General features: G+C 39.2%; 2 protein-coding genes across 2 annotated transcripts; both read right to left on the bottom strand.

Moving 5' to 3' along the window:
- Nucleotides 1-7,563: 7,563 nt before the first annotated feature.
- Nucleotides 7,564-8,163, bottom strand: LOC143545439 (uncharacterized). Its single transcript, XM_077037339.1, has one exon. It carries the CDS (start codon nt 8,161-8,163, stop codon nt 7,564-7,566), a length of 600 nt encoding a protein of 199 aa, XP_076893454.1.
- Nucleotides 8,164-22,246: 14,083 nt separating this feature from the next.
- Nucleotides 22,247-22,870, bottom strand: LOC143545438 (dynamin-related protein 4C-like). Its single transcript, XM_077037338.1, has one exon. It carries the CDS (start codon nt 22,868-22,870, stop codon nt 22,247-22,249), a length of 624 nt encoding a protein of 207 aa, XP_076893453.1.
- Between the last annotated feature and the right edge of the window lie 3,401 nt (nt 22,871-26,271).

Genomic DNA, 26,271 nt, shown 5'->3' with positions numbered 1-26,271 from the left:
CAAAACAAAAATCGGTTAATAAAATGTTTATTTTCCAATTTATTTGGTATTAGGTTGGAGATATTATAATTCTATTATAAACAATCCAAGCAACCACAAATAGCAAATAACAATAATATGTAAATCCTAATGGCCAAAAGGTGATCGGTCTCGCTAGAGCCAATTAGGGAGACCGATCAAGTCAAGGGGTTCACAACACAAACAACCACAAGGATGGACTTCTCCGTGCATCCCGCCATCTTGTCCGAACTCCCACTAACTCCAAGGTGTCCATGAGCTCGTCCTCGGTTATCTTCGCGTCTTCTTAATTACAAATTTATAAACTAACAATAATATGTCCTATTACAAATTTGAACCATCTATATGGCCAAAAAGAAAACCGAAAATTAAATAATAACCTTTTTACAACTTTTGAACCAACTGTATGGCCAAAACAAGCTCAAACACCGAACACAACCAATCAATCACATAGGTCGGGGCTGGATTTACATATTCACAAAAAACGAATTTCGGGTCGTTTTGACTTAGTCAAATAAAATAAACAAAACTTTGACCAATCCAAAATCACCCGAAAATAATTCTAGATCTATAAACTTTAAACGATTTAAAGTTTAAGATGGAGATCCGGTTTTAAACGAACCGGTATCGACTCGTACGTTGTAACCTCGGCTCTGATACCACTGTTGGGTTTCAACGGTGGTCCGAGACAAAAATGGATAAACTATTTGACCCGTTTTATTTAATATTTCGGTTTCGATAATAATTAATCCATATTAATTATTAACCTCATTAACGAAACAATAAAGAAACGCAGCGGAATAAAATATTTAAAACGAACCATGAACCGAAACCCGAACCCGGATCTAATTACAAACGCGTACGAGTACAATAAATTATAAATAATAATCAACCATAGGAGGTTTGTCGATATACCTCGGTTACGAGAACCGGGAAGACACCGAGAGTATACGAGTCACGCTAAATCGACACAATCAAAGAGCAATGAAGTTCCGGCGGCGGCGGCGGAAGCAAGTATTAATGCTCAGGTACCATCTTGTAGTCTCCTAATCCTTTCTTGATCTTGTAGTTCCTTGGGTCTTGATTACACTTGTAATGTAGTTGTGTGTGTGTGTGTTTTGGTTTTAACAGAGAGAGCCAAGTTATTTTTTTTTTAAAGGCCAAGCTTAGTGTGACTTTTATATCCAAGATTGAATAAAGTTTTGTGATATGAAAATCAATAATTCAGCGAGAAATCCGGCAACAGTAGCTGGTGTAGTGCAAGGAAAGGAATACATGGCATGATGATGGTATGGACATGATTGAAGTCACACATGAATACATGATTTTTATGTGTCGGGCCTAATTAACCTTTAAGTAGGCCTTTATCTCGTTACCCCCGGTGTAACTCTGTCCGGGTCACGTTCGGGTCGGTCACGTTGACTTGACCCGAAACGTCCATAAAATCCAACATATCATTCGAAATTGGTATATGTCTAGTGCCAGAGAGGTAATAGTGGTGGATAGAAAATCATTATTATGGAAAGAAAAATGCTACAAAAAAGAAAAAAATTATAAGATAAAAAAACGCTCGCCTAAACACCCCCTCTTATGAATGGCACGCCACTGCTTCCAAGACGAAGAATCAATACTATTGGAAAATTACTAGATGGCTCACAGCTGTTATGGAACTGTCATAGAAAACAACAACCAATGTTTAAAATCGAAGGATTTTGTGACACACATTATACCAGCAATTCGATAGACATTGTTTATTCATTAAAATATAGTCAAGCGCAAATAAGAGACAAGTTGAACGTTGATGTTTCTTATGATGAGGCTTGGACTTGTCAGAAACCTATTGGGGATGTTTACAACACTTGGGAGAGTAACTTCAATGACCTCCCATGACATATTGTAGTGCTAAGGGCCACGAACCTTAAAATTATGTTGTGGATTGGTTATTTCATCTGTTGTCGCCCAAGCTGCCTACATTCAAATATGTATTTTGAGCACTTGGGTCGTCGATTAAAGCATTCTAGTTTTGTCAGCCTATTATATTTGTTGACGGGGCTCGTGTATGGCTAAAATATATTGTAGTCGGCTTGCGTGTGTATTTATGCTTTGCATTGAACTCGTTTAATTTTGTCGCATTTTAGTTTATGCTTTGTAACGTCTTACGTGCCGCCCTTATGGGATTTGTAGTGTATATTGGACCATGAACCATAAATACCTTTGAGGTATCCATGGAACCCAAGCTTTTAGAAATATTACTATCACTTTACACTTTTAAGTGCGTGTTTCTCTTTCTAACCTAGTTCTTCATTCTCAATTTGAGATCCAAGTATTCGAGTTGTATTCCGCACTCCTCGAATATGGATTAATATGATTATGTATACATGTCTTTAGGTTACTTCGGGCGGAATTAAGAGAGAAGAATACAAATCATGATCCTAATAATATATCTTTTAACCGTGCTAGTTTGTTTATTAACCTTAAGTTTGCTTTGTCTAATGTATTATATCTTTGACAAATAATATTGCATTTTAGGCGCTTAAAGTTTTAGACACTACAATATTGCATGCGTTTGTAGGGTAAGGTTAAAATATAAAGTACAATAAAAATGAGAAGGGTGAGAAAGAATTTATTCATTAATCTTAATTTCAATGGTAGAGATTAATTTAAAATAAAAATTAATAAGAATGACATTAAGGTAATAATCCACTTATGATGCATTTCTTTCTCCACATGCAAGACACATGTCAATTCCCCCATTATTTTAAAAAACGTCAATAACTTTACATACGACATTTAAAAAAATATTCACCATAATAACAAACGTTTTTTATCTTTAATATGAATATCATATTTTATATTAAAATAAAATAAAAATTAGTGGGTTTTTTCCATTGAGTTATTAGTTGTTAATTGTGTTTTTTAGTTGGGTTTTCTAAGCATTGTGTTATAGATTTTGGTCATTGTGTTTTTCAATTAGTATTCATATTAAAGATAAAAATTAAAAAAAAAGATTATTTTTTGTGTCTTTTTGTTTGTTATTGTGTCTTTGTACTTAACATTTGTCTTACGTTCAAGTTATTGTGTAATATGTAATTCATCATTGTGTTTAATTTATGTATTTGATAATTTGTTGGTATTTTTCATTATACTTACGTATAATTATTATACAACGCTGTTATTAGTATTTAAAAAAAACTCAATAATGAATTGAAAAACACAATGACGGAAAAACACAATGACAAATAGAAGGACACAATGACAAAAAAAAACAATTGTAAACAAAAAAACACAATGACGTAATTTTTGTTTTAATTTTTATTTTGTCATTATGGTGAATTTTTTATTTTTTTAAAATATCATATAAAAAGTTATAAACGTTTTAAAATGATGTGTGAATTAACATATGACGTGTATGTAGAGAGTTAAAATAAATACTATTATTTTTATAGCTTTTTTCTTTGGTTCTCACTTAGCACATGTTAATTATTTATAAATTCAAACTCTTTTTATTTTTGTTGTCATTTGTATAATAACTTAGGGGTTGTTTGTTTACATCTGAATGAAACCATTCAGATGTAAACATCTTATTCATTCAGACTTCAGACTGTTTGGTTGTAAACAGAAGAACATCTGAATGGTTAAAATTATGTTTGAATCATTCAGACTTATTGTTGTTGCTGAATGAGACAAATGCTCATTCAAATCTAACTCATTCAGATCTGAATGAACCAAGCAGCCCTATATTAAAAGACGTCAAAATAATTAAGATATTGAAAGTTAAGTTCCCGTAAAGTCACTCATGTCCACGGATGCACACACGTGGGATATAATCATAAAGCTGGAAAACTATATTTGTCACAACCCCCGACCCCATACCCCGGGAGGGGAACCGTGAACGCGAGTGGTGGTATCGGTGTTTATTATTTAGCAGCGGAAAGTTTCATCAGGACCGTAGTTAGGAAAAATCAGCAGAGTGTAAAACACCATGATTTTCATTTCACAAACTAGGAAAAATTCATATATTATGTGTACAAATGTTTTATTGGGATAACCCTAATTTACAAAACATGTTTCTTTATTCTGGTGATAAGCCACTTATTTAAGCTGGAAGGCCCGCATACATCATTCCTTTTGTCTTTAATATCTCACCTGAAACATGTTTTTAAAAATATTTTATCAGCAGGAAATACTGGTGAGTACATTCATTTGTAAATGACACATATTTACAGTTACAGCATTAAGATGTTTTTACATCTGCCTGCTTACAAATTACCGAAAGGTACTTGTTACTCGACCGTATCTGTGAATGTGGTCATATTACTTATTGGCTAACACTTGTCCAATAAGTAACGTGTAATAGCCCAGTAGGCAAGCCTTGTATACAAAACCCCACAATACCAGTAGTAGCCATCCCGTAATTCTACAGAGACTTAATCACTGTAATGTATTTAAGATACTTTAAAAATACTTTTGAAAGTATTTAGACAATCTATCATGGGTTTTATATGTTTTGAAATCACCATGACAGTGTCGGAAAAATAGTTGTCTCACGCAAATGTGAGTTGTATAAAAACTTGAATGTCTCACCTTGCAAGTTTACTGTTTATGAGCTTCCTGGAATTAAGCACCTAGTGTAGTACATATATGTATTAGTATAAACCGATAAGCTTTAACGACAATCACGAGATCGAAAACTTTACACGATGGCACAAAGTCTCACCTTGTTCAGGCCGAGCTTTGGATTCGTGTACTAAAGTCTCGATCAATCGGACAAGGTATCGTTGTAACTACTCGAGGTATTATACCAATACAAATATATCAGTTATTGTCCTTTAATCCTGTTACAAGTTAAGATAACTTCAGGTTAAGTGATGTTATGCATGACTAGTTATAACCGTGTTCGGCTTTGAACAACCCAACTTAGTTTAAGCATGGGTGATCAGTCCATGCTTACACCATGGTCGAGTCACTCAACGCCTACCCTAGTTATAACCCTAAAGCCTATTTCTAATATTATAATGAAATATTAAAATTTATAAAATAAACTTAAAATAAGAGATTACGTACATGAAAAAGAAGATGGAAAGGCTTTGTGTGTGTGAATGTGAACCAAAAAATATGGTTTATATATAAGAGATGTTGACCGCCTCATGAGTCGGTTGGTTGCTAAGGATAATAATTCCTTTTGTTTAAAATTATTATTATAGTAAATATTGTTTTAATATATATTGTTTACACTTTCTTCTGCACACACGTGCACTTTCATTTAGGAATACATTATTTATCTTTTTTTTATTACTATTATCGTTATTATATTTTGAGTGTTTAGATATTATTATTATTATTATTATTATTATTTAACGACATCTTACGGTACTAGTTGCTCGTATAGACACTTCATATCTCAATTAGTTACTTTACTCATTAGCGTAGTTACTTTACTCATTACTTGGCCAGTAATACTTAAAATAAAAATTTTTAATATGTTTTTTTATACACATAAAATGGGGTGTTACAACTCTCCCCACCTTATAAAAATTTCGTCCGCAAAATTTCTTTATTTAAAGAATCGAGTGTACTTTTTGTTCACCTCTTCTATCTCAACCTATGTCAATGTATGGACCATGCATTTCAGTAGATATAATTCTTTATTATGTGACTTTCTCGATTGACAATGGTTTTTAAAAGTAATTTAACTTTTTATTTATATGTATATTTTCATGGGGTATATATTGTGTTTTATATATTAAGCACTTTTCAGGTTAGACACATGAAATGTATCATGTATCTTGCGTAACATTTTAAGAAGTGTTACTCGGTATGCCAATGGCCAAACTCTGACCATTTTCTCAAACGGTCCAATATATCGGGGTTTGGGTATTAAGGGTAATCAAATATTGGACGAAAACGTGCCCAAAAATTTAGCACTCCCCCTTCCCCCTCCCCACACACACACAAAAAAATTTGTGGCCAGCGTTTCCTACACAATAATGTGGGTAGGCTCATTTATTCAAAAATGAGCCGTTAATCGACAACTAAATTCATAATAAAAAAGAAAAAAAACATATATCGTATATTTATATCAAACTCAATCCATCTCATTTTTTTAAACACAACAATTTTTTCTCATTCTCTACAACAAATCTTCAAAAATTTTATCAAAAAAACCCAACTCAATATGCATCCATTCAACCATTCAATGTACAGTTTGGCCAATTTTCATCAACAGACTCCACCAATCCACGACCGAACACCACCCAGACAATTTAACCGACCTCCAACTACCCTGTTGGTCACGAACTTGATTACCTAATGCACATGTTAGGGATGCCAAAGTATCGAGCCGGTGTTCATAACCTGAGCATGATGGCCGGTTCTCTACCCGACCAAGATGAGGCGGCGCAAGAGAAACAAGCCGAACCGGTGACACAAGCCGAGCCTAGGACACAATCCGGGCCGAGCCAGTGTTGGAAAAGCCGAACGTGGGAGAGCACACAAAAAGAAAGACATCGGCCAAGCTCGGACTAAAAATACCACTATACCGTGAGACACTATCCGAGTATGAGGCAGTTGCATGGGTGTGGCTCACGATATCGGAAGATCATGAATGCGGTGAGTGTATAGTATTATTTTTCTTTTACTATTAACAAAATAATATTAAATTTGGAGTGATACTTTTTCTAAATTTGTTTGTATCCAACTATCATGGCGCCTACGTTTTTTGGACAGAAGTTCGTGAAGTATTTTTTCAATTAATGGACAAAAAAGAATACCAAGAAAGAAAATTTTCTATATCTCAAAATGGATCGATAAAAACTCCAAATGCCAACTTTTCCAAGGGTAGATTCTCGGAATAAAAACTCCAAATGCCAACTTCAAACGATAATGGTTTATGTCAATGAGGAGGATTTCGAGATCCCTCAACCCGGCGGTAGAAGAAGTCGTGGAAAGTGGACACAAGCGGGTCATCGGTGGCGGGTGCGAGCAGGTGTTGAAATAAGACAATTAACAAAACATTTGAAAGGAATAAAGAATTGTTAGCATCAGACAACCATTTCAAAACACAAAACATGAAATATCTGAACTTCCTATTATAGTTTGGTGGTTGATTTTCACTAAAAATCTAAAGCGCAAATTCCTATGCCCAAAGCTACAATCACAAACATTTGTGAACATCAGACAGCCATTGCTAAAAAACGGCGTGATAAATGAAAGCTTGTAATGCAACTGAAAATAAATACCGTGTTTTATGTTATTCCTTCCTCATACTCCTATCATGGCTTATGATCGAACCGAGTCGTCGTCATTCGTCATGCCTCTTGTGGTCCGGCACACAACCGCCATGTTGCTTCTTGTCGCCGCGCACAATCATCCTGTTGCTTCTTGTTGACGCCCTTGGTACTACTATGTGCCCTCTTAAAATAGTACCCTTTAATTTGGTTAAAGATGAACTTTATAGGAAAACAAATAAATGACATAATCATTTTATACCAATACAAACCATTCACGGGCTCCAGTCATATGATTGGAGCATGCCGAGTCGAGAAACTAAATTCCGGATCTCTGCTCTTCACGTGCAACAGCATGGGTCATTAATAATAAGTCTTCTCCTTCGTCAAACTCGGCATAATTTGCTGCTTTCTCATCTTTGGTACATTCGTAGGCGAAGTGTCCTAATTGATGGCAACGATAACACTCCACCGATGCCTTATCATACTCCGGTCTTGATCTACCACGGCCACGTCCCCGTCCTCTGTTGAAGTAGCCCCTCCCTCGTCCACGTCCACGTCCACCGAATGAATCAAGTTCTGTTTTCTGCACTTGATCATCGGGAGTTTTTCGTGACAATTTTTGTTCATGGACGAGGAGGGAGCTTTGTAATTCGTCTACCGAAAGATCGCCAGATTCTTCTATTGAACAAACAACGAAGTTATAGCTTTCGGTGAGCGACCTCAATACCTTCTCCACTATCTTCACGTCCGTCATATCTTTTCCAAAATTCTTCATTTCGTTGGTTGTGGACATCACACGACCAAAGTATTCGGTGATACCTTCTCCTTCCCTTATCTCAAGTGTTTCGAACACCTTACGTGGTCTCTGCAGTTGAGCCCGTTTAACCCTAGCGTTCCCTTGATATTTGCTCTTCATGGCATCCCAAATCTGTTTGCAGTCTCCTTTTTTGTCATTGTCTTTAGAATTTGCTTGTCAATTGACTGAAACAAGTAATTCTTGGCCTTCAAATCTTTCAATCTCATCGACTCTAGTTGTGTGCGCTGAGCGGCATTGACTTGTTCTCCTTCTTCGGGTTCCCTAAACCCTGGTTCAATCACCGTCCAGTACTCTTTTGATCTCAGCAACGTTTTCATCACCATGCTCCAATGGTCATAGTCACCATCAAATTTTGGAACCGTTGGGGCTTGAAAACCAGTCTTCTCTTCAGCCATGGAAGTAAATTCTCTTGTCTTTCACTTTGATCTCTCTCCTCTCTCTCTCTCTCTCTTTCTATCTCTCTCTATCTCTCTCTCTCTCTCTCTCTCTCCCAGTGTTTGCGCTCTGACACCACTTGTAAAAGGGTATCATACAATAGACTCACAATTTCTGGTGCTTCATTAATTCAACATCAAAGCTATTAAATAGCAATACAAAAGTTAACTGACTCCACTAACTCACAACTTCTACCACCAATCTCCATGTTCTCCTATAAACTAGGTCAACACAAAGACTCGTACAAATACATAACTGAAAAGAGATAACTAAGAAAACAAACTGACACACTAATGGACTCAAACGAAGACATGGGCCAGGTCCAGCGCCCAAAAATAAACTCACTAAAATGGATTACGAGAAGCACCAATAAGCCCATAACACAATTGTGTTAGCATCAGACAACCATGTCAAAACACAAAACTTGAAATATCTGGACTCCCAACTATAGTTTGGTGGTTGATTTTCACTAAAAATCTAAAGCGCAAATTCCTATGCCCAAAGCTACAATCACAAACATTTGTGAACATCAGACAGCCATTGCTAAAAAACGGCGTGATAAATGAAAGCTTGTAATGCAACTGAAAATAAATACCGTGTTTTATGTTATTCCTTCCTCATACTCCTATCATGGCTTATGATCGAACCGAGTCGTCGTCATTCGTCATGCCTCTTGTGGTCCGGCACACAACCGCCATGTTGCTTCTTGTCGCCGCGCACAATCATCCTGTTGCTTCTTGTTGACGCCCTTGGTACTACTATGTGCCCTCTTAAAATAGTACCCTTTAATTTGGTTAAAGATGAACTTTATAGGAAAACAAATAAATGACATAATCATTTTATACCAATATAAAGATTCCCTGGCATTTATAAATTGATCTTATCAATTCACTTTATCTAAATAATATTTTATATCAATAAAAAACAAGTTTGACACCCATTTTTTTGCCACGTTTTAAACATTTGATGCTAATTATTCAGCAATTAAAGACCTAAAAGTAAACAAATCACCTCATGGAATGTGCCAAACAAATCAAAACATTACCCAAACATAAACATGCATTCAACCAAAGTTAACAAACACCCAAAGTCAATATACAAAAGATAAAAGTCTTTCTATCAGAGAACACATGATTTACTTCAACAACACCACTAAAATCAACACAACCTTCAGGCTTCAGGCTTCAGGCTTCATAGCTCCTAGGAAAAAGATACCCATACTTATACCGCCAATCAAGTATGATTTTTTAGCCTCCTTCAAACAAGTAACTCTGTCTTTCAAAGCAGTCTCATTATAAGCCACTTTGGGTTCCATCATAGGTAGCTCACTTTGCTCTGAAGCAATTTCTAGATGTGTCATTTGGATCCCATGAGCCAACATCTCATTTGTAGGTTCCCTTGACGGATCACACGAGATATCTCGGTCTACTCAGGTGCGGAATCCCTGCGTAGATCGTTACGAGCGTAGAAAGCAAATCAAACAAACACACACGAATAAACCGAAACACGTTATATATTAATAACTGAACTCACGTGATATGAATCACTGATACAGACTCTCGTCCTCACGTTACAATGAACTCAGATCAACTCGACTGACTTAAACGACTCACTATAAACCAAGCCGTAAGCTGGTATATAAATACACGACAACTTCGCCTGATATGTTCAGGCGAAGTTGTCCATAACTTCGCTTGTTCAACAAGTTCGCCTAGGCAAACTTGTTAACAACTTCGCTTAAACAAAAACATAAATAACATTACAGACTCGATTACAGACACTAGACTATGAACTACTGACATTTATGCACCAACAGACTCCCCCTTGGCAGTAGCTTCATATCTTGATCTTTAAGCACTTGTCTTGTAATCTTCACGCATGCACTCCTTCTCTAACACATACCGTGACTACTCGCTGATACTTCCTCGCTTCGTCTTTCCAAGCAGGAATATAGAATATCTTCTTTTCATTCAACACTTGCAGATCAGTTTTCGATAAGTTAACAAGATGCATCGGATCATACACCCTCAGCACTTCTTGTTCGTCTTCGTCTTCCATCACGGCTTCAGCAGTCTGGCAATCAACATACCACCATTTAAGATTCTTCAACACATCTTGAGGCATAATCTTCATTGGAACCTCCTTAATGCATCGAATCGGTTTGTACTTCATTACCATCCATGGCTTGCCATCTGCTCTCATTCCCCTTTCTTTATCTTCCACTAGCTTTCCCTTCTGTGGCTTTAATAACTCAAACTTCTTCTCTTTTATGCTTTCTTTCCACACGATCTTCCCAATAACCCTTGCCATGTTGTCGTCGCTTCTATTGATCAGCCCCAATCTAGCCAAATCCTTCACCTCACATTCAGGAAATGTATTGAGAGATCTCAACGTTCTTTTAAAATACTGAATCCCATCATAACGTTTCACCACAAACAACTTTATCTGTTCATCATATAGACAACAAATAATTCCTTTCTTCGACTCAGCATAGCCTTTGATATTATAACTCTTCTTGAACATGGTTGGAACAGCAGGCTTCTTAGTTTTAATAAACCAATGAGCACAGCCTTCCTTCCACCTAGGCTGCTCCTCCCACTCAGTCTCATCATTTTCCATCTCAGTACCCATATCGGCTTTCTCAACACCTGGGATCTCGTGTTCAACATTTTCTTCTACTATTTCACCTTCCTCAACATCTTCAATCACAATCTGTGCTCCAATCTTCTCAATCTCCTCAATAGGCAGCACATCATCATCATCCTCTAGCATATCATCATCCAATTCTTTCAACGCTTCGATCACATCATCTTCATCATCAACCATCACCACCTCATCACCACCAACTGCACCCGCAGACTCCCCCTGAGTTGTGGAAGTCCCAAGAGCTTGAGTAGTTCTTGGCAACTCACCACCTGCACCTTTCGATGCATTGGGATCATCGTCTCTATCATTTCTCTTCTTTGTCCTTAACTCGTCGCCTCTACAGCCTGTCTCCCCCTGAGATGCCAAGAACTCCTTCATAGCATCTATAATTCGCCCATGTTCAACCAGGAGGGACGACTGTAGTTGATTCTCTGCTACAAGGCGCTGAATAGCCTGGGTCTGGATAAAGTTTATCCTCGATTGCTCTGCCACGACCCGTTCAAGTGCAGCTATTCTCTCCGAGTCTGAGAGGGTTGCATCGAAATCAAACCTCATGTTAGATGTGTCTTGAGTATACTCAGCAGGGATCTCGAATGTAACCGGGACATCAGAAGCAGTTGTGGACGTAACCGCAGGTGGTATCGTGACCGACAACCCTGCAGTTGCAACGACGGTAGACTCTACAAATTGTGCCACCACCTCTGAAGGAGTAAGCGTTGGAAGTGGTAACGACACAATCTCCGGAGTCGTCGTCTTTAGTGTGATGGATGGGATGCCGACAGCTGATGTAGCCACCACGGGAACATCCGCGGCGCTTGTAACCTGTACAGAAGTAGGAACAATCGACATACCTGACAGTGCGGATGGAGCGAACCGTACAACTCTTGAAGTCTCTCCAGCTCCCATACCTGCACCTGTCCTTTCACGTCTTGATCGTCTAATCAGCTTGTGAATATCCTCTTCTTCTTCTTCTTCTGACTCAGTATCATCAACTGTCCTATTCCTCTTCCCAATCGTCCTTTCTCGTCTCACCAACATCCTTCTCGCCTCATCCATAACATCATCAAGATCTGAGTCAGCCACCGTCGTAGCTGCTCTAGTAACATTCACTTCCCGAACCTGTGCAGCAGAGACCTGCACCTCTTCTTGTGGATCAAAACGGTCCATGTCGAAGAATCCTTGGCCGCCAAATGCAGCATCAAGGTCTACATCCTCCTCAGCCGACACCACAGGCACAGTAGGTACATCTCGAGTTGCTCCTGCCTGTTGTGGTTGAGGGTCTCTGAACTCATCCCCCCGAGCTGGCACATACCCCGGGTTTATTAAGAACCCAAAGAGTGGAGTATGCCTTGGACGACGTTCAGGCTTGCTCCTCGCACTCGAAGTACGGCATTGAGCAAAGATACGTTTGCTCACACTCTCCACGTATCGTATTGGGCGTCGTTGAGGCAAATTTGGAGCCACATGGTTCAAGATCATCTGGATGAATCTTGGATACATTATGAACCGCTCACGAGCCATCGCCCTCCTCTGTCTGTCGATCTCATAAAAGACCATCTAACGTTTGTTATAAGTCAGAGCAGTCATTGCTGACTGCATGGTCGCACCCATTCCGTCAGTACCCGCCTTCCTCCCAGACATACACACAATCATGACGTGCATGAGGAAGCGCCACTGATCGAGCAGAAACCCCTTCCATATATGGGTATCGCCCAAGGGACCAGAATATCCCATTCGTAGGAATGCTCCATCACGGAACGGAGCCACAAACTCCGTAGGGTCTTCCCTAGTCTCCTCACCGAACCGTAAAGCCACCCGTATTTGTTCAGATGAGAACTGAACCTCCTGATTGTTGACGGTTGCTCGCATAACCGGGGCTCAACGCGGCAATCGTACTCCACAGTCTGCCAGAAATCCTCGATATTGGGTAAGGATATCGGCAGAGTCGTCGTGATAGCGTGGAATATCCTCGAGCGAATGAGGAATGTGATTATCTCGCGGTAATCCTCAACACCGCTCGCTTCCGGGTCTAAGGTGATGAACATGTTGTGACCCGGGAAGAATTGCCTCTGATTATCTCCGTCATCGCCTCCAGCACCTCCAGCACCTGCTACTGCAGCCATATCTGCAACAAACGAACCAAGTTAGATAAACGTTAAGGCGTACCACAAGTTCGCTTGTTACCATGTGCGAAGTTGTGATAAAATCTGTATAGGCGAAGTTAAAGTTGGGGCGAAGTTGGGAACAACTTCACTTCATCTTTAAGTTCGTCTAATAATTAAAAAATTAAAAGATCCAGGCGAAGTTAATGTTAACTTCGCCTCACCACAATATCGCCTCTGGCGAAGTTTAGACTCAGGCGAAGTTACGGATAACTTCGCCTAAACCTTAAGTTCGCCTGAATCTGAATCGGCGACAGAAAGGATTTCGAACGACGTGCCGTTGGCGAATTTAACGATTGTGGAGATTAAGGACTCTGAAACACAAGTTTTTAAGGATAACTAGACGACCAGGTTGTACATGACCACGTGAAAACAAGGTTTGAAATCGGGTTTAAGTTTCGAACGTCCGAGGTCGTTAACCGGGTGTCGAAACAACCTAGGATTAACAACATCGAACATCGAGTATAAGATATAGAACCCAAACACACCTTGAATACTGATTGAAATCGGAAACAGATAAACGTATGAAAATCGGAGATAAGTTCGCTGTGAAAATCGATAATAAGTTCGCTGAGATTTAGAATTTATGAACAGTTTTGACTCTTGAAAATCCTTATATAGGGGCGAAGTTATATAGGCGAAGTTACGGTTAACTTCGCCTAGGCGAAGTTACTCACAAGTTCGCCTGTTTAACAACATCGCCTATATTTATAAAATCAACCCTTATAATTTGAACATTTTGCAATTAACTTTTAAAACTTCCCTTTAAGAATCAAATAACACGATCAAGTCCAAGTAACCAGTTATAAAATCATAAAACTAACTAAGTACAAGAAACTTTTAAAAAATAAAGTACAAGGGATCAAATTTCAGTCTCGATAGGGACTACTACGTTTTAGAAAATATCCGAACATGAATCATACTAATTACGTGATTGTCACATAGATCCGTGTTTAGCTGTATTATGACATAAAGAAACAGGTTGTAAGCAGGTAAATAACTTAAGATGGTTTTCATCGTTTCTATGATACGAGTTAAGTTCAATTAAACTCAAAAATTAAGTGGGCAACAACTCAGAGATTATGATGCCTCCTATCTATTCTCAAAGCGTATTTGGCTTTCCCCAGGTCACCCCGAATTGACTTCGACCCTTAGTGTCTGATTAAGTTTGTAATTACTCTTCATCTCCTTCCCGTTCTCTTTCTTACTCCATGATTAAGAAGTCTTGATATGTTGAACTCTAGAATGTTTCAATAACTCATAAGTTTTTTTTTTTTTTTTTTTTTTTTTTTTTTTTTTTTTTTATGATAAACATTTACATAGACTTCAGAGTAGTAACCAACTGCAAGTCCCGAATCTGGATCACTGTAGTTTCTTGAAACGCTATCTTCACGGGAATCAGAACACTTACGGGATCGTGTATGACTGGGTAATCGCTTTTCTGCCTATCATTCGGAAAGATATATATGAAGACATGCAAAACTCATAAGGAGTTTCCACGTAAAATCAAGTAGTTTTAGTTTGTATCACATCTACTTTTACGCACCATAAAAAGTTACCATGACATACAATGACTGTCCTAAAGCCTTTTAAGCCTAATAACTTCACTAGTTAAGCACACAGAATCAGTATATCTATCATTTTCCAAGGTTGGATCAATTTTCTGTTAAACATAGTTAACGAACTTCTTACGAAGTAGTAGACTTGAAAAATAATTTCATTTCCCTTAAAAAAAATTTTAACATTAATCGCCCCGACCAAAACAAAGTTTTCAGGTAAACGGCTATCCCGAAGATCCAATGGATCAGCTGGACCGACCACATACTAGTATGTGTCATTCTAACTAATTAATATGATCGACTAATTTTAAGCGAAAGAATGAAAACTCATCATAAACCGCCCCGGTCACTTTCAGTCCTTTGGTTAATGGCTATCCTCAAATTCTACAAGTAGAGAATGAGGACCAAAACATATCCGAAGATAAGTCCTTCAAACTGAGGCAACCGACATACTTTTAAGCGATAGTGATTTTTTTTTTTTAATATAACTTGAAAAGCATGGTTACTCGGGATTGATCATCCCATTCAACTCAATAAGGTTTTGAAATCTCGTTTTGTCAAACGCTTTAGTATATAAATCAGCGAAATTATAAAGCGTATCCACCTTTTCAAGCACAATCAGTTTCTTCTCAGCACAATCCCGTATAAAATGATGACGTATGTCAATATGTTTAGTTTTACTATGCTTCACGGGATTGTTAGTTACTGAGATAGCAGCTGTGTTATCAATGCAAATAGGTGTAAGTAAGAAATTCAGACCATAGTCGCGCAACTGTTGTTGAATCCAAAGAACCTGGGAGCAGCAGTTGGATGCTGCCATGTATTCTGCTTCACAGGTTGAAATTGCGACTGAAGTCTGCTTCTTGCATTGCCACGACACCAATCTGCCACCAAGAAACTGACATCCTCCAGTTGTTGACTTCCGACTCTGATTGCACCCTCCATAATCAGAATCTGTGTAAGCGACTAGCTCCAAGTCTCCTCCTCTCGGGTACCACAACCCCAGCTTCGGTTTGCCCTTGAGATACCGCAAGATCCTCTTCACACCCTTCATGTGAGATTCCTTTGGGTTTGCCTGAAAACGAGCACAAAGACAAACAGCAAACATTATATCAGGCCTAGAAGCAGTTAAGTACATTAAAGAACCTATAATAGCCCGATACTGAGTTTGGTCCACATCTGCATCACCGTCTGACTCAGCACCCAATTTGTGATTGACGCAGATTGGAGTGTCGAATGGAGTGCTGTCCTCCATCTTGAAGCGTTTGAGCACATCATGGACATACTTGGTCTGATGAATGAACATCCCATCCTTCTTCTGATCAACCTGCAATCCTAAAAAGAAAGTTAGTTCACCCATAGCACTCATTTCAAACCTTTTCTTCATGACGTCCTCAAACTCCTGACACATGGAGACTTTAGATGCAGCAAAAATAATGTCATCCACGTAGACTTGCACCAGCAGGAAGTCGCTTCCTTCTCTCTTAACGAACAACGTGCTATCAATCTTCCCTCTTTCAAAACCATTTTCAAGCAAGTAATCTGATAAAGTTGAATACCAGGCACTAGGTGCCTGATGTAGTCCATACAATGCCTTGCTCAACTTGTACACGTGATCAGGAAAGTCTGGGTCAGGAAAACCCGGAGGTTGCTCAACATACACTACCTCATCAACTTTCCCATTCAGAAACGCACTATTCACATCCAACTGAAATACGATCTTCTTATAAGCAGCGAACGCCAAAAACAATCTAATGGCTTCCAACCTTGCGACATGAGCGAACACTTCATTATAATCAATCCCCTCTTGTTGATTAAAACCTTTAACGACTAGCCTCGCCTTGTTTCTTATGATAATCCCTTTCTCATCTCTCTTGCACTTAAACACCCATTTTGTGCCTATCGCATGCACATGCTTCGGTTTTTCAACCAAAGTCCAAACTTCCATTTTCTTGAATTGAGCCAACTCTTCTTGCATAGCTTCGACCCACGAGCTGTCCTTGAGAGCCATTTGATAATTCTTCGGTTCAATCTGGCTGATAAAGCAGGTGTACAAGCATTCGTTGATTATCCCTGTCTCCTTGATGCTTGTGTAAACACAGGTGTGCTCATTCAAGCTACGTCTTGTTTGTACACCGGAGGACACATCACCAATCACATTCTCCAAAGAGTGATCTTTATGAATCCTCGTGGTCGGAACAGAACCGACATGCAAATTGTCTTCCAAGTTAGAAGAGAGCTCGTCAATGGTTGTTTCATGCTGAGAGTGAAATGGATTGAAAAATTCTTCTTCAGTCGAGGTAGCAGGGGTATCGACAGCATTTGATGAGGAAGGTTGACATTTATCGATCAGCTGTCTTTGCAATAGGTTTTCTTCCTCATCAAGGATCATCTTCGTAGCAACTCTCTCTTCTTCTTCAGCAATATCCAAATACGGTATGTTAAAAGACTTAAAAAGTTTAACATAGTCGAAAAACTCCGCATGTCCGTTGCTTGGTTTTGGCGGTTGGTAACTTGTGATATCGGTGTTACATACTACCTCAACCTTGCTGGTCGATGTATTGAAGACACGTCTGTTGGGAGTCCCAACAACATAACCGACTAAGATTCCTTCATCGGCTACTTCACCAAATTTAGAATTTGTCTTCAAAATCGAACAAGGGGACTCGAATGGTTCAAGACCACTCAAGTTGGGCTTTCTCCCATGCATAAGCTCATAACACGTTTTACCAAGTCTTTTAACAGTTAAAACTCTATTCAGAACATAACCCTGCTGTAGTAACAGCTTCAGCCCAAAACACCACAGGAAGCTTCGAATCAGCTAGCATAGTTCTGGCTCCTTCAATTAATGTTCTATTCTTCCTTTCAGCCACTCCATTCTGTTGCGGTGTATACGGAGCGCTGTATTGGTGTTCAATCCCTCTCTGAAGGCAGAAGATCTCCATCTCAAAATTCTTGAACTCCGTTCCATTGTCACTCCTGATGAACTTAACCCTTTTATCCATAACGTTCTCAACTTTGGTAATCAAATTCTTCACCATCTGAGCCGTTTCGTCTTTTGATTTCAGGAAATACACCCACGAATATCGTGAGTAGTCATCAGTGATCACCAAGCAATAAGAAGTTCCTCCTAGACTTTTTGCATTCACGGGACCGAAGAGATCCATGTGAAGCAACTCCAGAGTACTGGCAATTGAATTGACTTTCTTGGTGAGATGGGATTTCTTGTGCTGCTTTCCCTTCTTGCACGCTATACATTTATCTTCAAAATTGAAACTCTTCAAGGGAACGCCCAGCACAAGTCCATTCTTGACAATGTGGTTCATCTTTCGAAGATGAATGTGCCCCATTCTCCTATGCCACAATTCGGATTCTGATTCACTAGCTTTTGTCATAAGGCATGATTCTGCCGTGGCCATTTCAGTTGATCTCATATCCATAATATATGTATTTCTTTCACGTGGAGCCTTCATCAGAATCCACTCCTCTGGTATCTGAAAACCAGGTTTCAACACAATCGCCTCATTCTTTGTAAAATGAACGGTGTACTCCTTATCACAGATCTGCGACACACTCAGCAGATTGTGCTTCAATTCTTCTACAAAGTTAACCTTCTCCAAAGTCATCTTTCCGTTTAACACCGTTCCCATTCCAGTAATCTTGCCACCACTTTCACCGGCAAAGCTCACTCTCCCTCCTTGAACAGGTTTCAAATCGTGTAACAAGTATTTGTTACCCGTCATGTGCCGGGAACAGCCGCTATCTACAACCCAAAGATTGTTGACAGCCCTGTTCAACTGTTCCTGCACAATAAAGCAAAAGATTAGAATTTAGGGACCCAAGACCAATTGGTCTTGGATCTATACATCCCAAACTTTGGCTTTCCAAAGTTAGTATCTCGAAAATTCCTGTAAGTCCTATTAGGAAACCTCCTTGAAGATTGATTGTGAGGCCTTCCAAACCTTTGAGAATTGAAAGAATTATAACTTGTGGTTTGGTTATTAGCAGTGTAAAACTGAGATTTGTTTCTATGAAAACCTGAATTAGTCACATTTTTGAATTTTAAGTGGTTTTCATTTTTAGCAGCATGATAATTACTATTAGGTTTATTCTCAGCTTTAGTAGGCCTTACACCTCTGAATCGCTGCTTCAGAGGGCAATTTGCAACAAGATGTCCTAATTGATTACATCTAAAACAACACATATGCTCAACTTTTTTATCAACCGGTGTTTTAGATGTCGAGGCTATAGGTAGCCCGTTCGTCTCACATATGGTGGGACGTACGGGTTTAGTGGAGTACTCCTTTTATTTGTTTTATCTTTTTCTCCACTCTTGGGTAATATCACCTCCTCTTTTGCCTTACCAGACTCGGATGACTTATCCGAATCTGACGAGACTGGACTTTGATCAGAAATTTCAACACTTGAAACAGGCGAACTTGTTTCGCCTCTACTAACATTTGGTTCTTTGACAGTTACTTTAATTGGCACTGTCTGAGCAACCTCAAAGTCAACAGATTTCTGAACACTAGGGTTAAAAGTGTAATTGTGATTGTACGGTGGTGGAACCTCATGATAACCGATTCCTCCCCTCTTGACAGAGGAACCTTGATCACTGACAAGGTGATCAAGAATAGCAGAGGAATTTATGAACTGCTCCAGTTTTCGATTCAGTTCCACCACTTTCACCTGGTGGTCAGCAATCTGTTTTTCTCTCTCAGCAATTAGTTTGGTCTTTTCTTCCAAAACTTTATAACTTAAATCAATCACTTCAATTTTTTCAGCAAGTTTTGTTTTTAAACTTTTAACATCTTTTTCACAAGCTTTTATTTTAATTTTATAATTATTTTCTCTTGATTTAATAAAGTGATGATCTTCTTTTAATGTTTTAAACTCAGCATCCAAACTAACATACTGATCAGTTATGGTTGCTAGTTGCTCAGACAAGTTCTTACATTTTGAACAAGTTGGTTTAGAATATACCTCGGAGAGCTGATCTTTAACATCTGCCATGAAAGCTTTTTCTTTTCTGGTAACCTTCTCACTTTCTTCAGTTTCAACCTTCGCCAAATTTGCCTGCTCAAAAGTTTCTTTAGACAGCAGGTTCCAGTTGTATTCACCATCTTCTCTGGACATCATCGCACTATAATCTTTTCTACCCTCACTTTGCTGTGGAGACCTACCCTGACTTCGTTCCACACGCTCATTCCTGCATTCCTTTGCAAAGTGACCGTTTTGTTGACAATTGTAGCATCTCTCACCTTTGCCTTGTCAAACCTCGGCTTTCCACCGACAAACTTCCTTCCCGTCTTTCTCATAAACCTTTTTACTCTTCTCACGATCATGGCCATTTGCCATTGTAAATCCATTTCTTCCATATCGTCAGCATCAATCTTATCGTAATCTTCATCCAACATAGCTGGATCAACAATCTTCCCTTGAATGTAGTTCTCATAGGAAGCAATGAAAGAAGCATAGAGACCAAACTGCTCTTCAGCAGACTTGACACTCATAGGCATCTTGGAGTAGTTGTTGCTGGGAGAACTTGGAGAGCAACTACTCTTGCTTACCTGGGGTTGAGAACCACTCGATCCAGCTGCTACATAGGAAACATCCCCATTTGTGTTAACTGACACATGCCCCTCATGTGATGAGTTGGGGCCCGACTCTCCCTTTGTGTAGTAGGCAGCAGATTCAGTCTTCGATCCTGAGCTAGTGTTGACTTTAGCTCCATACATACCTGGATCTTGAACCTGATCCATAGGTGTCTCTTTTCTGACCATGTTAAGCTCAAAGGTCCTGAGCTTGTTGACTGCCGTTTCAAGATCATATGTGGGAAAGTCCTTGTCTTCCCTCATCAGCACAGTGTACATCTCCCATTTTGGTGGGAGAGCATCTAGAAGCTTCTCAACTATTTCTTCTTCTCGGTAGGAAATTGAATAGTTGCTCAATTCAGTCATCAGATGGTAATATCGAGTGATAATATCATCTAAGGATTCATTCTTCAAATACTTGAAGACTGAGAACTGGGTTTTGAGCAATTTTATCTTTGAAGCCCGGATTCCTACATTCCCTTCAAATCTGTTCTCAAGAGCTTCCCACAGATCTCTTGCTGATGTGTACTTTCTAAACGTATGAAGGATCTCTTGTGGAAGAGCCATAGTAATAGCAGCATGAGCCTTGCTCTCGGCCTCATACATCTTTTTCTCTTCTTCTTCCATTTTACTATACTTTTTAATTTGATCACGACCTTCATACTCCATAACTGGTGGAATATAACCATCCTGGATGCATACCCACATCTTCGCATCCTGGTATTTGACGTATTGTATGAACCGATCCTTCCATGCAACGAAATCGGTTCCCTTCAGCAATCTTGGGGCCTTGGTAGCTGACCCTGCTTCAACTTCCATCTTCACTAACTCAGAGATGTTGATCGACGACATCTTTCCCGAAAAGTAAGAAACCTGAAAAATTAAGAATTTTTTTTTTTATATTAAAGTATTGTAGGCGAAGTTACGGATAACTTCGCTTGAAGTAGGCAAAGTTGTAGAGAACTTCGCTGAAGAACTTCGCTGATAACAGTGCTGATTAACTTCGCTGATTCTTAACTTCGCTTGGGGTAAGCGAACTTAAGAGGTAGGCGAAGTTGTAGAGAACTTCGATTGAGGTAGCGAACTTGAGAAGGTAGGCGAAGTTGTGGATAACTTCGCTTAACCTTAAATCTTCGCCGAAACCCTACGCACAGTGACGGCAACTTCGCCTGATGAACACGGAAGATTTGCAGATCTGTAAATCGGATTTTAACGAGGTTTTTGACGGTGTAAAGGCTTGAACACGATGGTAGGAGGTAAGAATGATCAAAAACACAGAAAACACGTCCCGCGAATAGTCGAAACGGAACGATTTCTACACCCGCGTGAATATCCCGAACCACACAATCGAGCAAATGCTCTGATACCAATTGTAGGTTCCCTTGACGGATCACACGAGATATCTCGGTCTACTCAGGTGCGGAATCCCTGCGTAGATCGTTACGAGCGTAGAAAGCAAATCAAACAAACACACACGAATAAACCGAAACACGTTATATATTAATAACTGAACTCACGTGATATGAATCACTGATACAGACTCTCGTCCTCACGTTACAATGAACTCAGATCAACTCGACTGACTTAAACGACTCACTATAAACCAAGCCGTAAGCTGGTATATAAATACACGACAACTTCGCCTGATATGTTCAGGCGAAGTTGTCCATAACTTCGCTTGTTCAACAAGTTCGCCTAGGCGAACTTGTTAACAACTTCGCTTAAACAAAAACATAAATAACATTACAGACTCGATTACAGACACTAGACTATGAACTACTGACATTTATGCACCAACATCATTGATAAGAGCAAAGATACTCAATGCACAATTATCAACCAATCTTTCCACCACAAATTTCCAATATATCTTCATGTGTTTTTTCAAATCAAATGCCTTTTTTAGTAACTCAGGAGCAACTAACACCAAGTGATCTACACAAATCTCATCTCCTACACCTTCAACACTTACCAAGTGTTTTCCTCCTGCAGATAACTCTTTTGGGATCACTAACTTCAAACTTTTCATCCCTTCAAGTTGCCTCTCATATTCTTCATTGCATGTGAATACGAAGTTTTTTTCGAGTTCAAGAAGCTCATGCAATTTTTTCTGAAAATCTATCTTTAAATCTTCAATCAATCTTGTAGCAACATTTTGCAAATACGGATGCAATTGCTTACAATCTTGACAATGATCCAACAGAACATTAACTATGACATACTCGATGTAATCCCATATGTTCGAGATAGATTCCTCTATTACACCATATGCATAAGCAAGTTTTTTGCTTAAAAGTGCGTTCATGATTGTCGCCGGAACGTATTTTGCGGATCCGGGCCAGTTTCTATCTTTCAATAACTCAATTTCGTCTTGCAAAAACAACTTTTTCTCAGCAGGTTTCAAACTCATCATGTCATCCTTGAAAGTTGTAAACTAGGTTACAAATTTCGCAGCCGCATGCATCTTCTTATCTTCTTCATACTCTTTGTATTCTTCTGCAACAAATAAGTTTTGTAAAGTAGTAGTTGCAGAATTGATAACTGATGAGATTTTCTTCTTAGCATCATTGAGAGAATTAAACTTCATGTTAGTCCTTCCAATCTCATCTGTTGACATTTGAAGATCCCATTTGATTCTAATAAGGACGTGAGAAGAAGGGCCATAAATGATGGCTAAGAAAGCAAGAACAATCTGCTTTGAAATCGCTTCAAAACCAACACATTCTTTTCTAACCCTATTTAATAAGGCAGAATCTTTATCAACATCACCTTGTCTCGAATGAAGAAATACCCAAAGCGGGTGGTGCTCAATTTTTGAAGAGATTACACAAGAGATCATATGGCTGGATGCTGAACCAAGTTCTGTGAAAACTACAATTGTTCGTGTGCCTTGAAGATCTTGTCCAGAGAGAATCTGTTTTGATAATAAGTGATTCATGTTGGATGAACAAGACAAGAGATTTAGAAACAAACACTCCGTGTCTTCATTGTTGGGTTTAATACGGGTGTAGCCCCGGCCCGTCTTGGGTTGGGCAGTTGAAGACTAGAAGGGTTGAATGGGCTGGCCACCCACTCAACTTTAGTGGCCCGTTTTATATTATTTCTTGTAACTTATGGAGAAAGAAAAAAAAAACCCTAGTTAGCCTCCCTATATAAACAATGTTGTATCTTGTAATTTCTTGAGCACCTCAATAAAAGAAGAGACCCTGTTCGTTACCCGTGGACGTAGGTTACACACCGTGACCGAACCACGTAAATCCCGTGTCCCTATTTACTGCTTTACGTTTAATTATTGCTTTATTATAATATTGTTATTAGTGTTTGTGAGATCGTTGACCTACTGCCACCACTAATACATACAATATTATTGATTTGCAATCTGTGTTCGTGACTTGTGAGAACTTTCTGCCGCCATCAACAATTATTATATTGCAATAAGTTGTTTGTTTGAAATTGAGTCTGTGCATGTGTGTGGTGAAGTCAATCAACATCCGATTATATTATTATTAATATAATCAATTGTTTCTTTCTTGAGTCAAAAGTCAAAGCCAACATCAAATTTGCCAATCACCTGAAACAGAAGCAGGCCGCTACAGAAGGATTATTGCCGCGGACCATTTGTTCCAGGTTCTGATTTCAGTTTAGTTTTGTCATTTATTCCACTTCTCATATTATTGTCTGTTTTAGAAATCAATTAGAAATACCGTTAAGTTCTTAAGGCCCGAGCCGTTGTATTGTATTGATTTCTGTCGCCTTATCCGATTCCTTTCGGGTCAGCCGCGTACACGTAATACCTAACAAGTGGTATCAGAGCTAGTGTTGGCTCTCACTCTTTGATCTCCGGTATTATGGCTGATGAGGGTAAAACGAAAATCGAGAAGTTCGATGGACAAAACTTTGGATGGTGGAAGATGCAAATCACGGATTTGCTAATACAGAAAGATCTAGATGTGGCTTTGGAGGAACCGCCAGAAAAGATTACAGATGAGTGGAAAGCTATTGACAAGAAGGCGAAGTCAACAATTAGGCTTGCCTTGTCTATGAACGTGGCGTACAACATCTTAGACGAAACCACAGCGCGTGGAATCATGGAGGCGTTGTCAAACATGTATGAGAAGCCATCATCTGCAAATAAGGTGTTCCTAATCCGGGAGTTCTGTTACCGAACACATATACACCTTCAATTCTCACCTGAGACGTTTATCATCGGTGAAGTTCAAGATTGATGATGAATTGCAAGCTTGCCTACTTTTGTCTTCATTACCTGACAGCTGGTCAGGAACAATCACTGCAGTCACCAGTTCAGTTGGTTCGGATGCCTTGACTTTCAACAAAGTTCGTGACCTGATTTTGAATGAAGATTCTAGAAGGAGGAATAATGGAGAATCATCAAGCACTTTGCTAAGTGCTGAAGGTAGAGGGAGAAGCAGGAACAAAGGAGGCAACAGGGGTAGATCAAAATCTAAGAAAAGAAGCAAGTCTAGACCAAGAAAAGATATTACCTGCTGGAATTGCCAGGAGAATGGGCATTTCAGAAGTCAATGTACCAACCCACCAGCACCTCAACAGAAAAAGGAAGTAAAATCTACTTCGGAAGTAAATGCTGCTACAAATGAAGTTTCAGATGATGAAGCCCTAGTCTGTTGTGTTGAGAACACAGTTGAGTCTTGGATCATGGACTCTGGTGCGTCTTTCCATGCCACGTTTAGCACAAAGAGTCTAATGAATGTTAGAACAGGAAACTTTAGTAAAGTCCGTTTGGCGAATAATGAGGCTCTAGATATTACCGGGATGAGGGATATCGACTTGAAGACTTCTTTAGGAACTACATGGACTCTGAAAGATGTCAGAATAATTCCTGGGTTAAGGAAGATGCTGATTTCTATTGGGCAGCTTGATGTTGAAGGTTATAGTGTTACTTTCAGAGGAGGGCAATGGAAGGTCATAAAAGGTAACTTGGTAATTGTTCACGGGAAGAAAAAGGGTACGTTGTACATGGCAGAAATCTCAGCGGGAGAGGTGAATTCAGTGGCTAGTGGACCGAGTCCATCATGTTTGTGGCATCAACGACTCGGCCACATGAGTGAGAAAGGTTTGAAGATACTGGCAGAGAAAGGAAAATTCCCTGATTTGAAAAAGGTGGAACTTGATACAGGGTTCTGTGAACCTTGTGTGCTTGGCAAGAAGAAACGGGTCACCTTCATAAAATCAGGAAAAACACTTAAAGCAAAGAAACTTGAGCTCGTTCATACTGATGTGTATGGACCAACACCAGTATCATCATTAGGAGGCTCCAACTACTACGTTACTTTCATTGATGACGCTACACGGAAGCTATGGGTCTATTTTCTCAAAAACAAGTTCGAGGTATTTGAGATTTTTAAGAAATGGAGGGCAGCCGTGGAGATGGAAACGAATCTGAAAGTGAAGTGTTTAAAGTCTGACAATGGTGGGGAGTACATCAGCAAGGAATTCGTTAATTACTGTGCTGAGAGGGGTATAAAGATGATTAATACCGTTCCCGGTACGCCACAGCAGAATGGAGTAGCCGAAAGAATTAATAGGACACTGAATGAAAGAGCTAGGGCAATGAGGTTAAATGCAGGGCTTCCAAAGACCTTCTGGGCAGATGCAGTCAACACTGCTGCATATCTTATAAATAGAGGACCGTCAGTTCCTCTTGGATTCAGACTTCCAGAGGAAGTATGGAGTGGAAAAGAGGTTAAATTCAAACATCTTAAAGTGTTCGGTTGTGATGCTTACATTGGGATAAAAGATACTGAGAGGGACAAGCTTGACCCTAAGGCGAAG

The sequence above is a fragment of the Bidens hawaiensis genome, unplaced genomic scaffold (assembly GCF_021521415.1).
Source record: "Bidens hawaiensis isolate Kalapana, Puna unplaced genomic scaffold, B.hawaiensis_p1.1 tig00013977_1, whole genome shotgun sequence".
Classification (NCBI taxonomy): Eukaryota; Viridiplantae; Streptophyta; class Magnoliopsida; order Asterales; family Asteraceae; genus Bidens; species Bidens hawaiensis.
The sequence above is the reverse complement of the archived record's forward strand: the minus strand, read 5'-3'. Positions and strand labels throughout refer to the sequence as shown.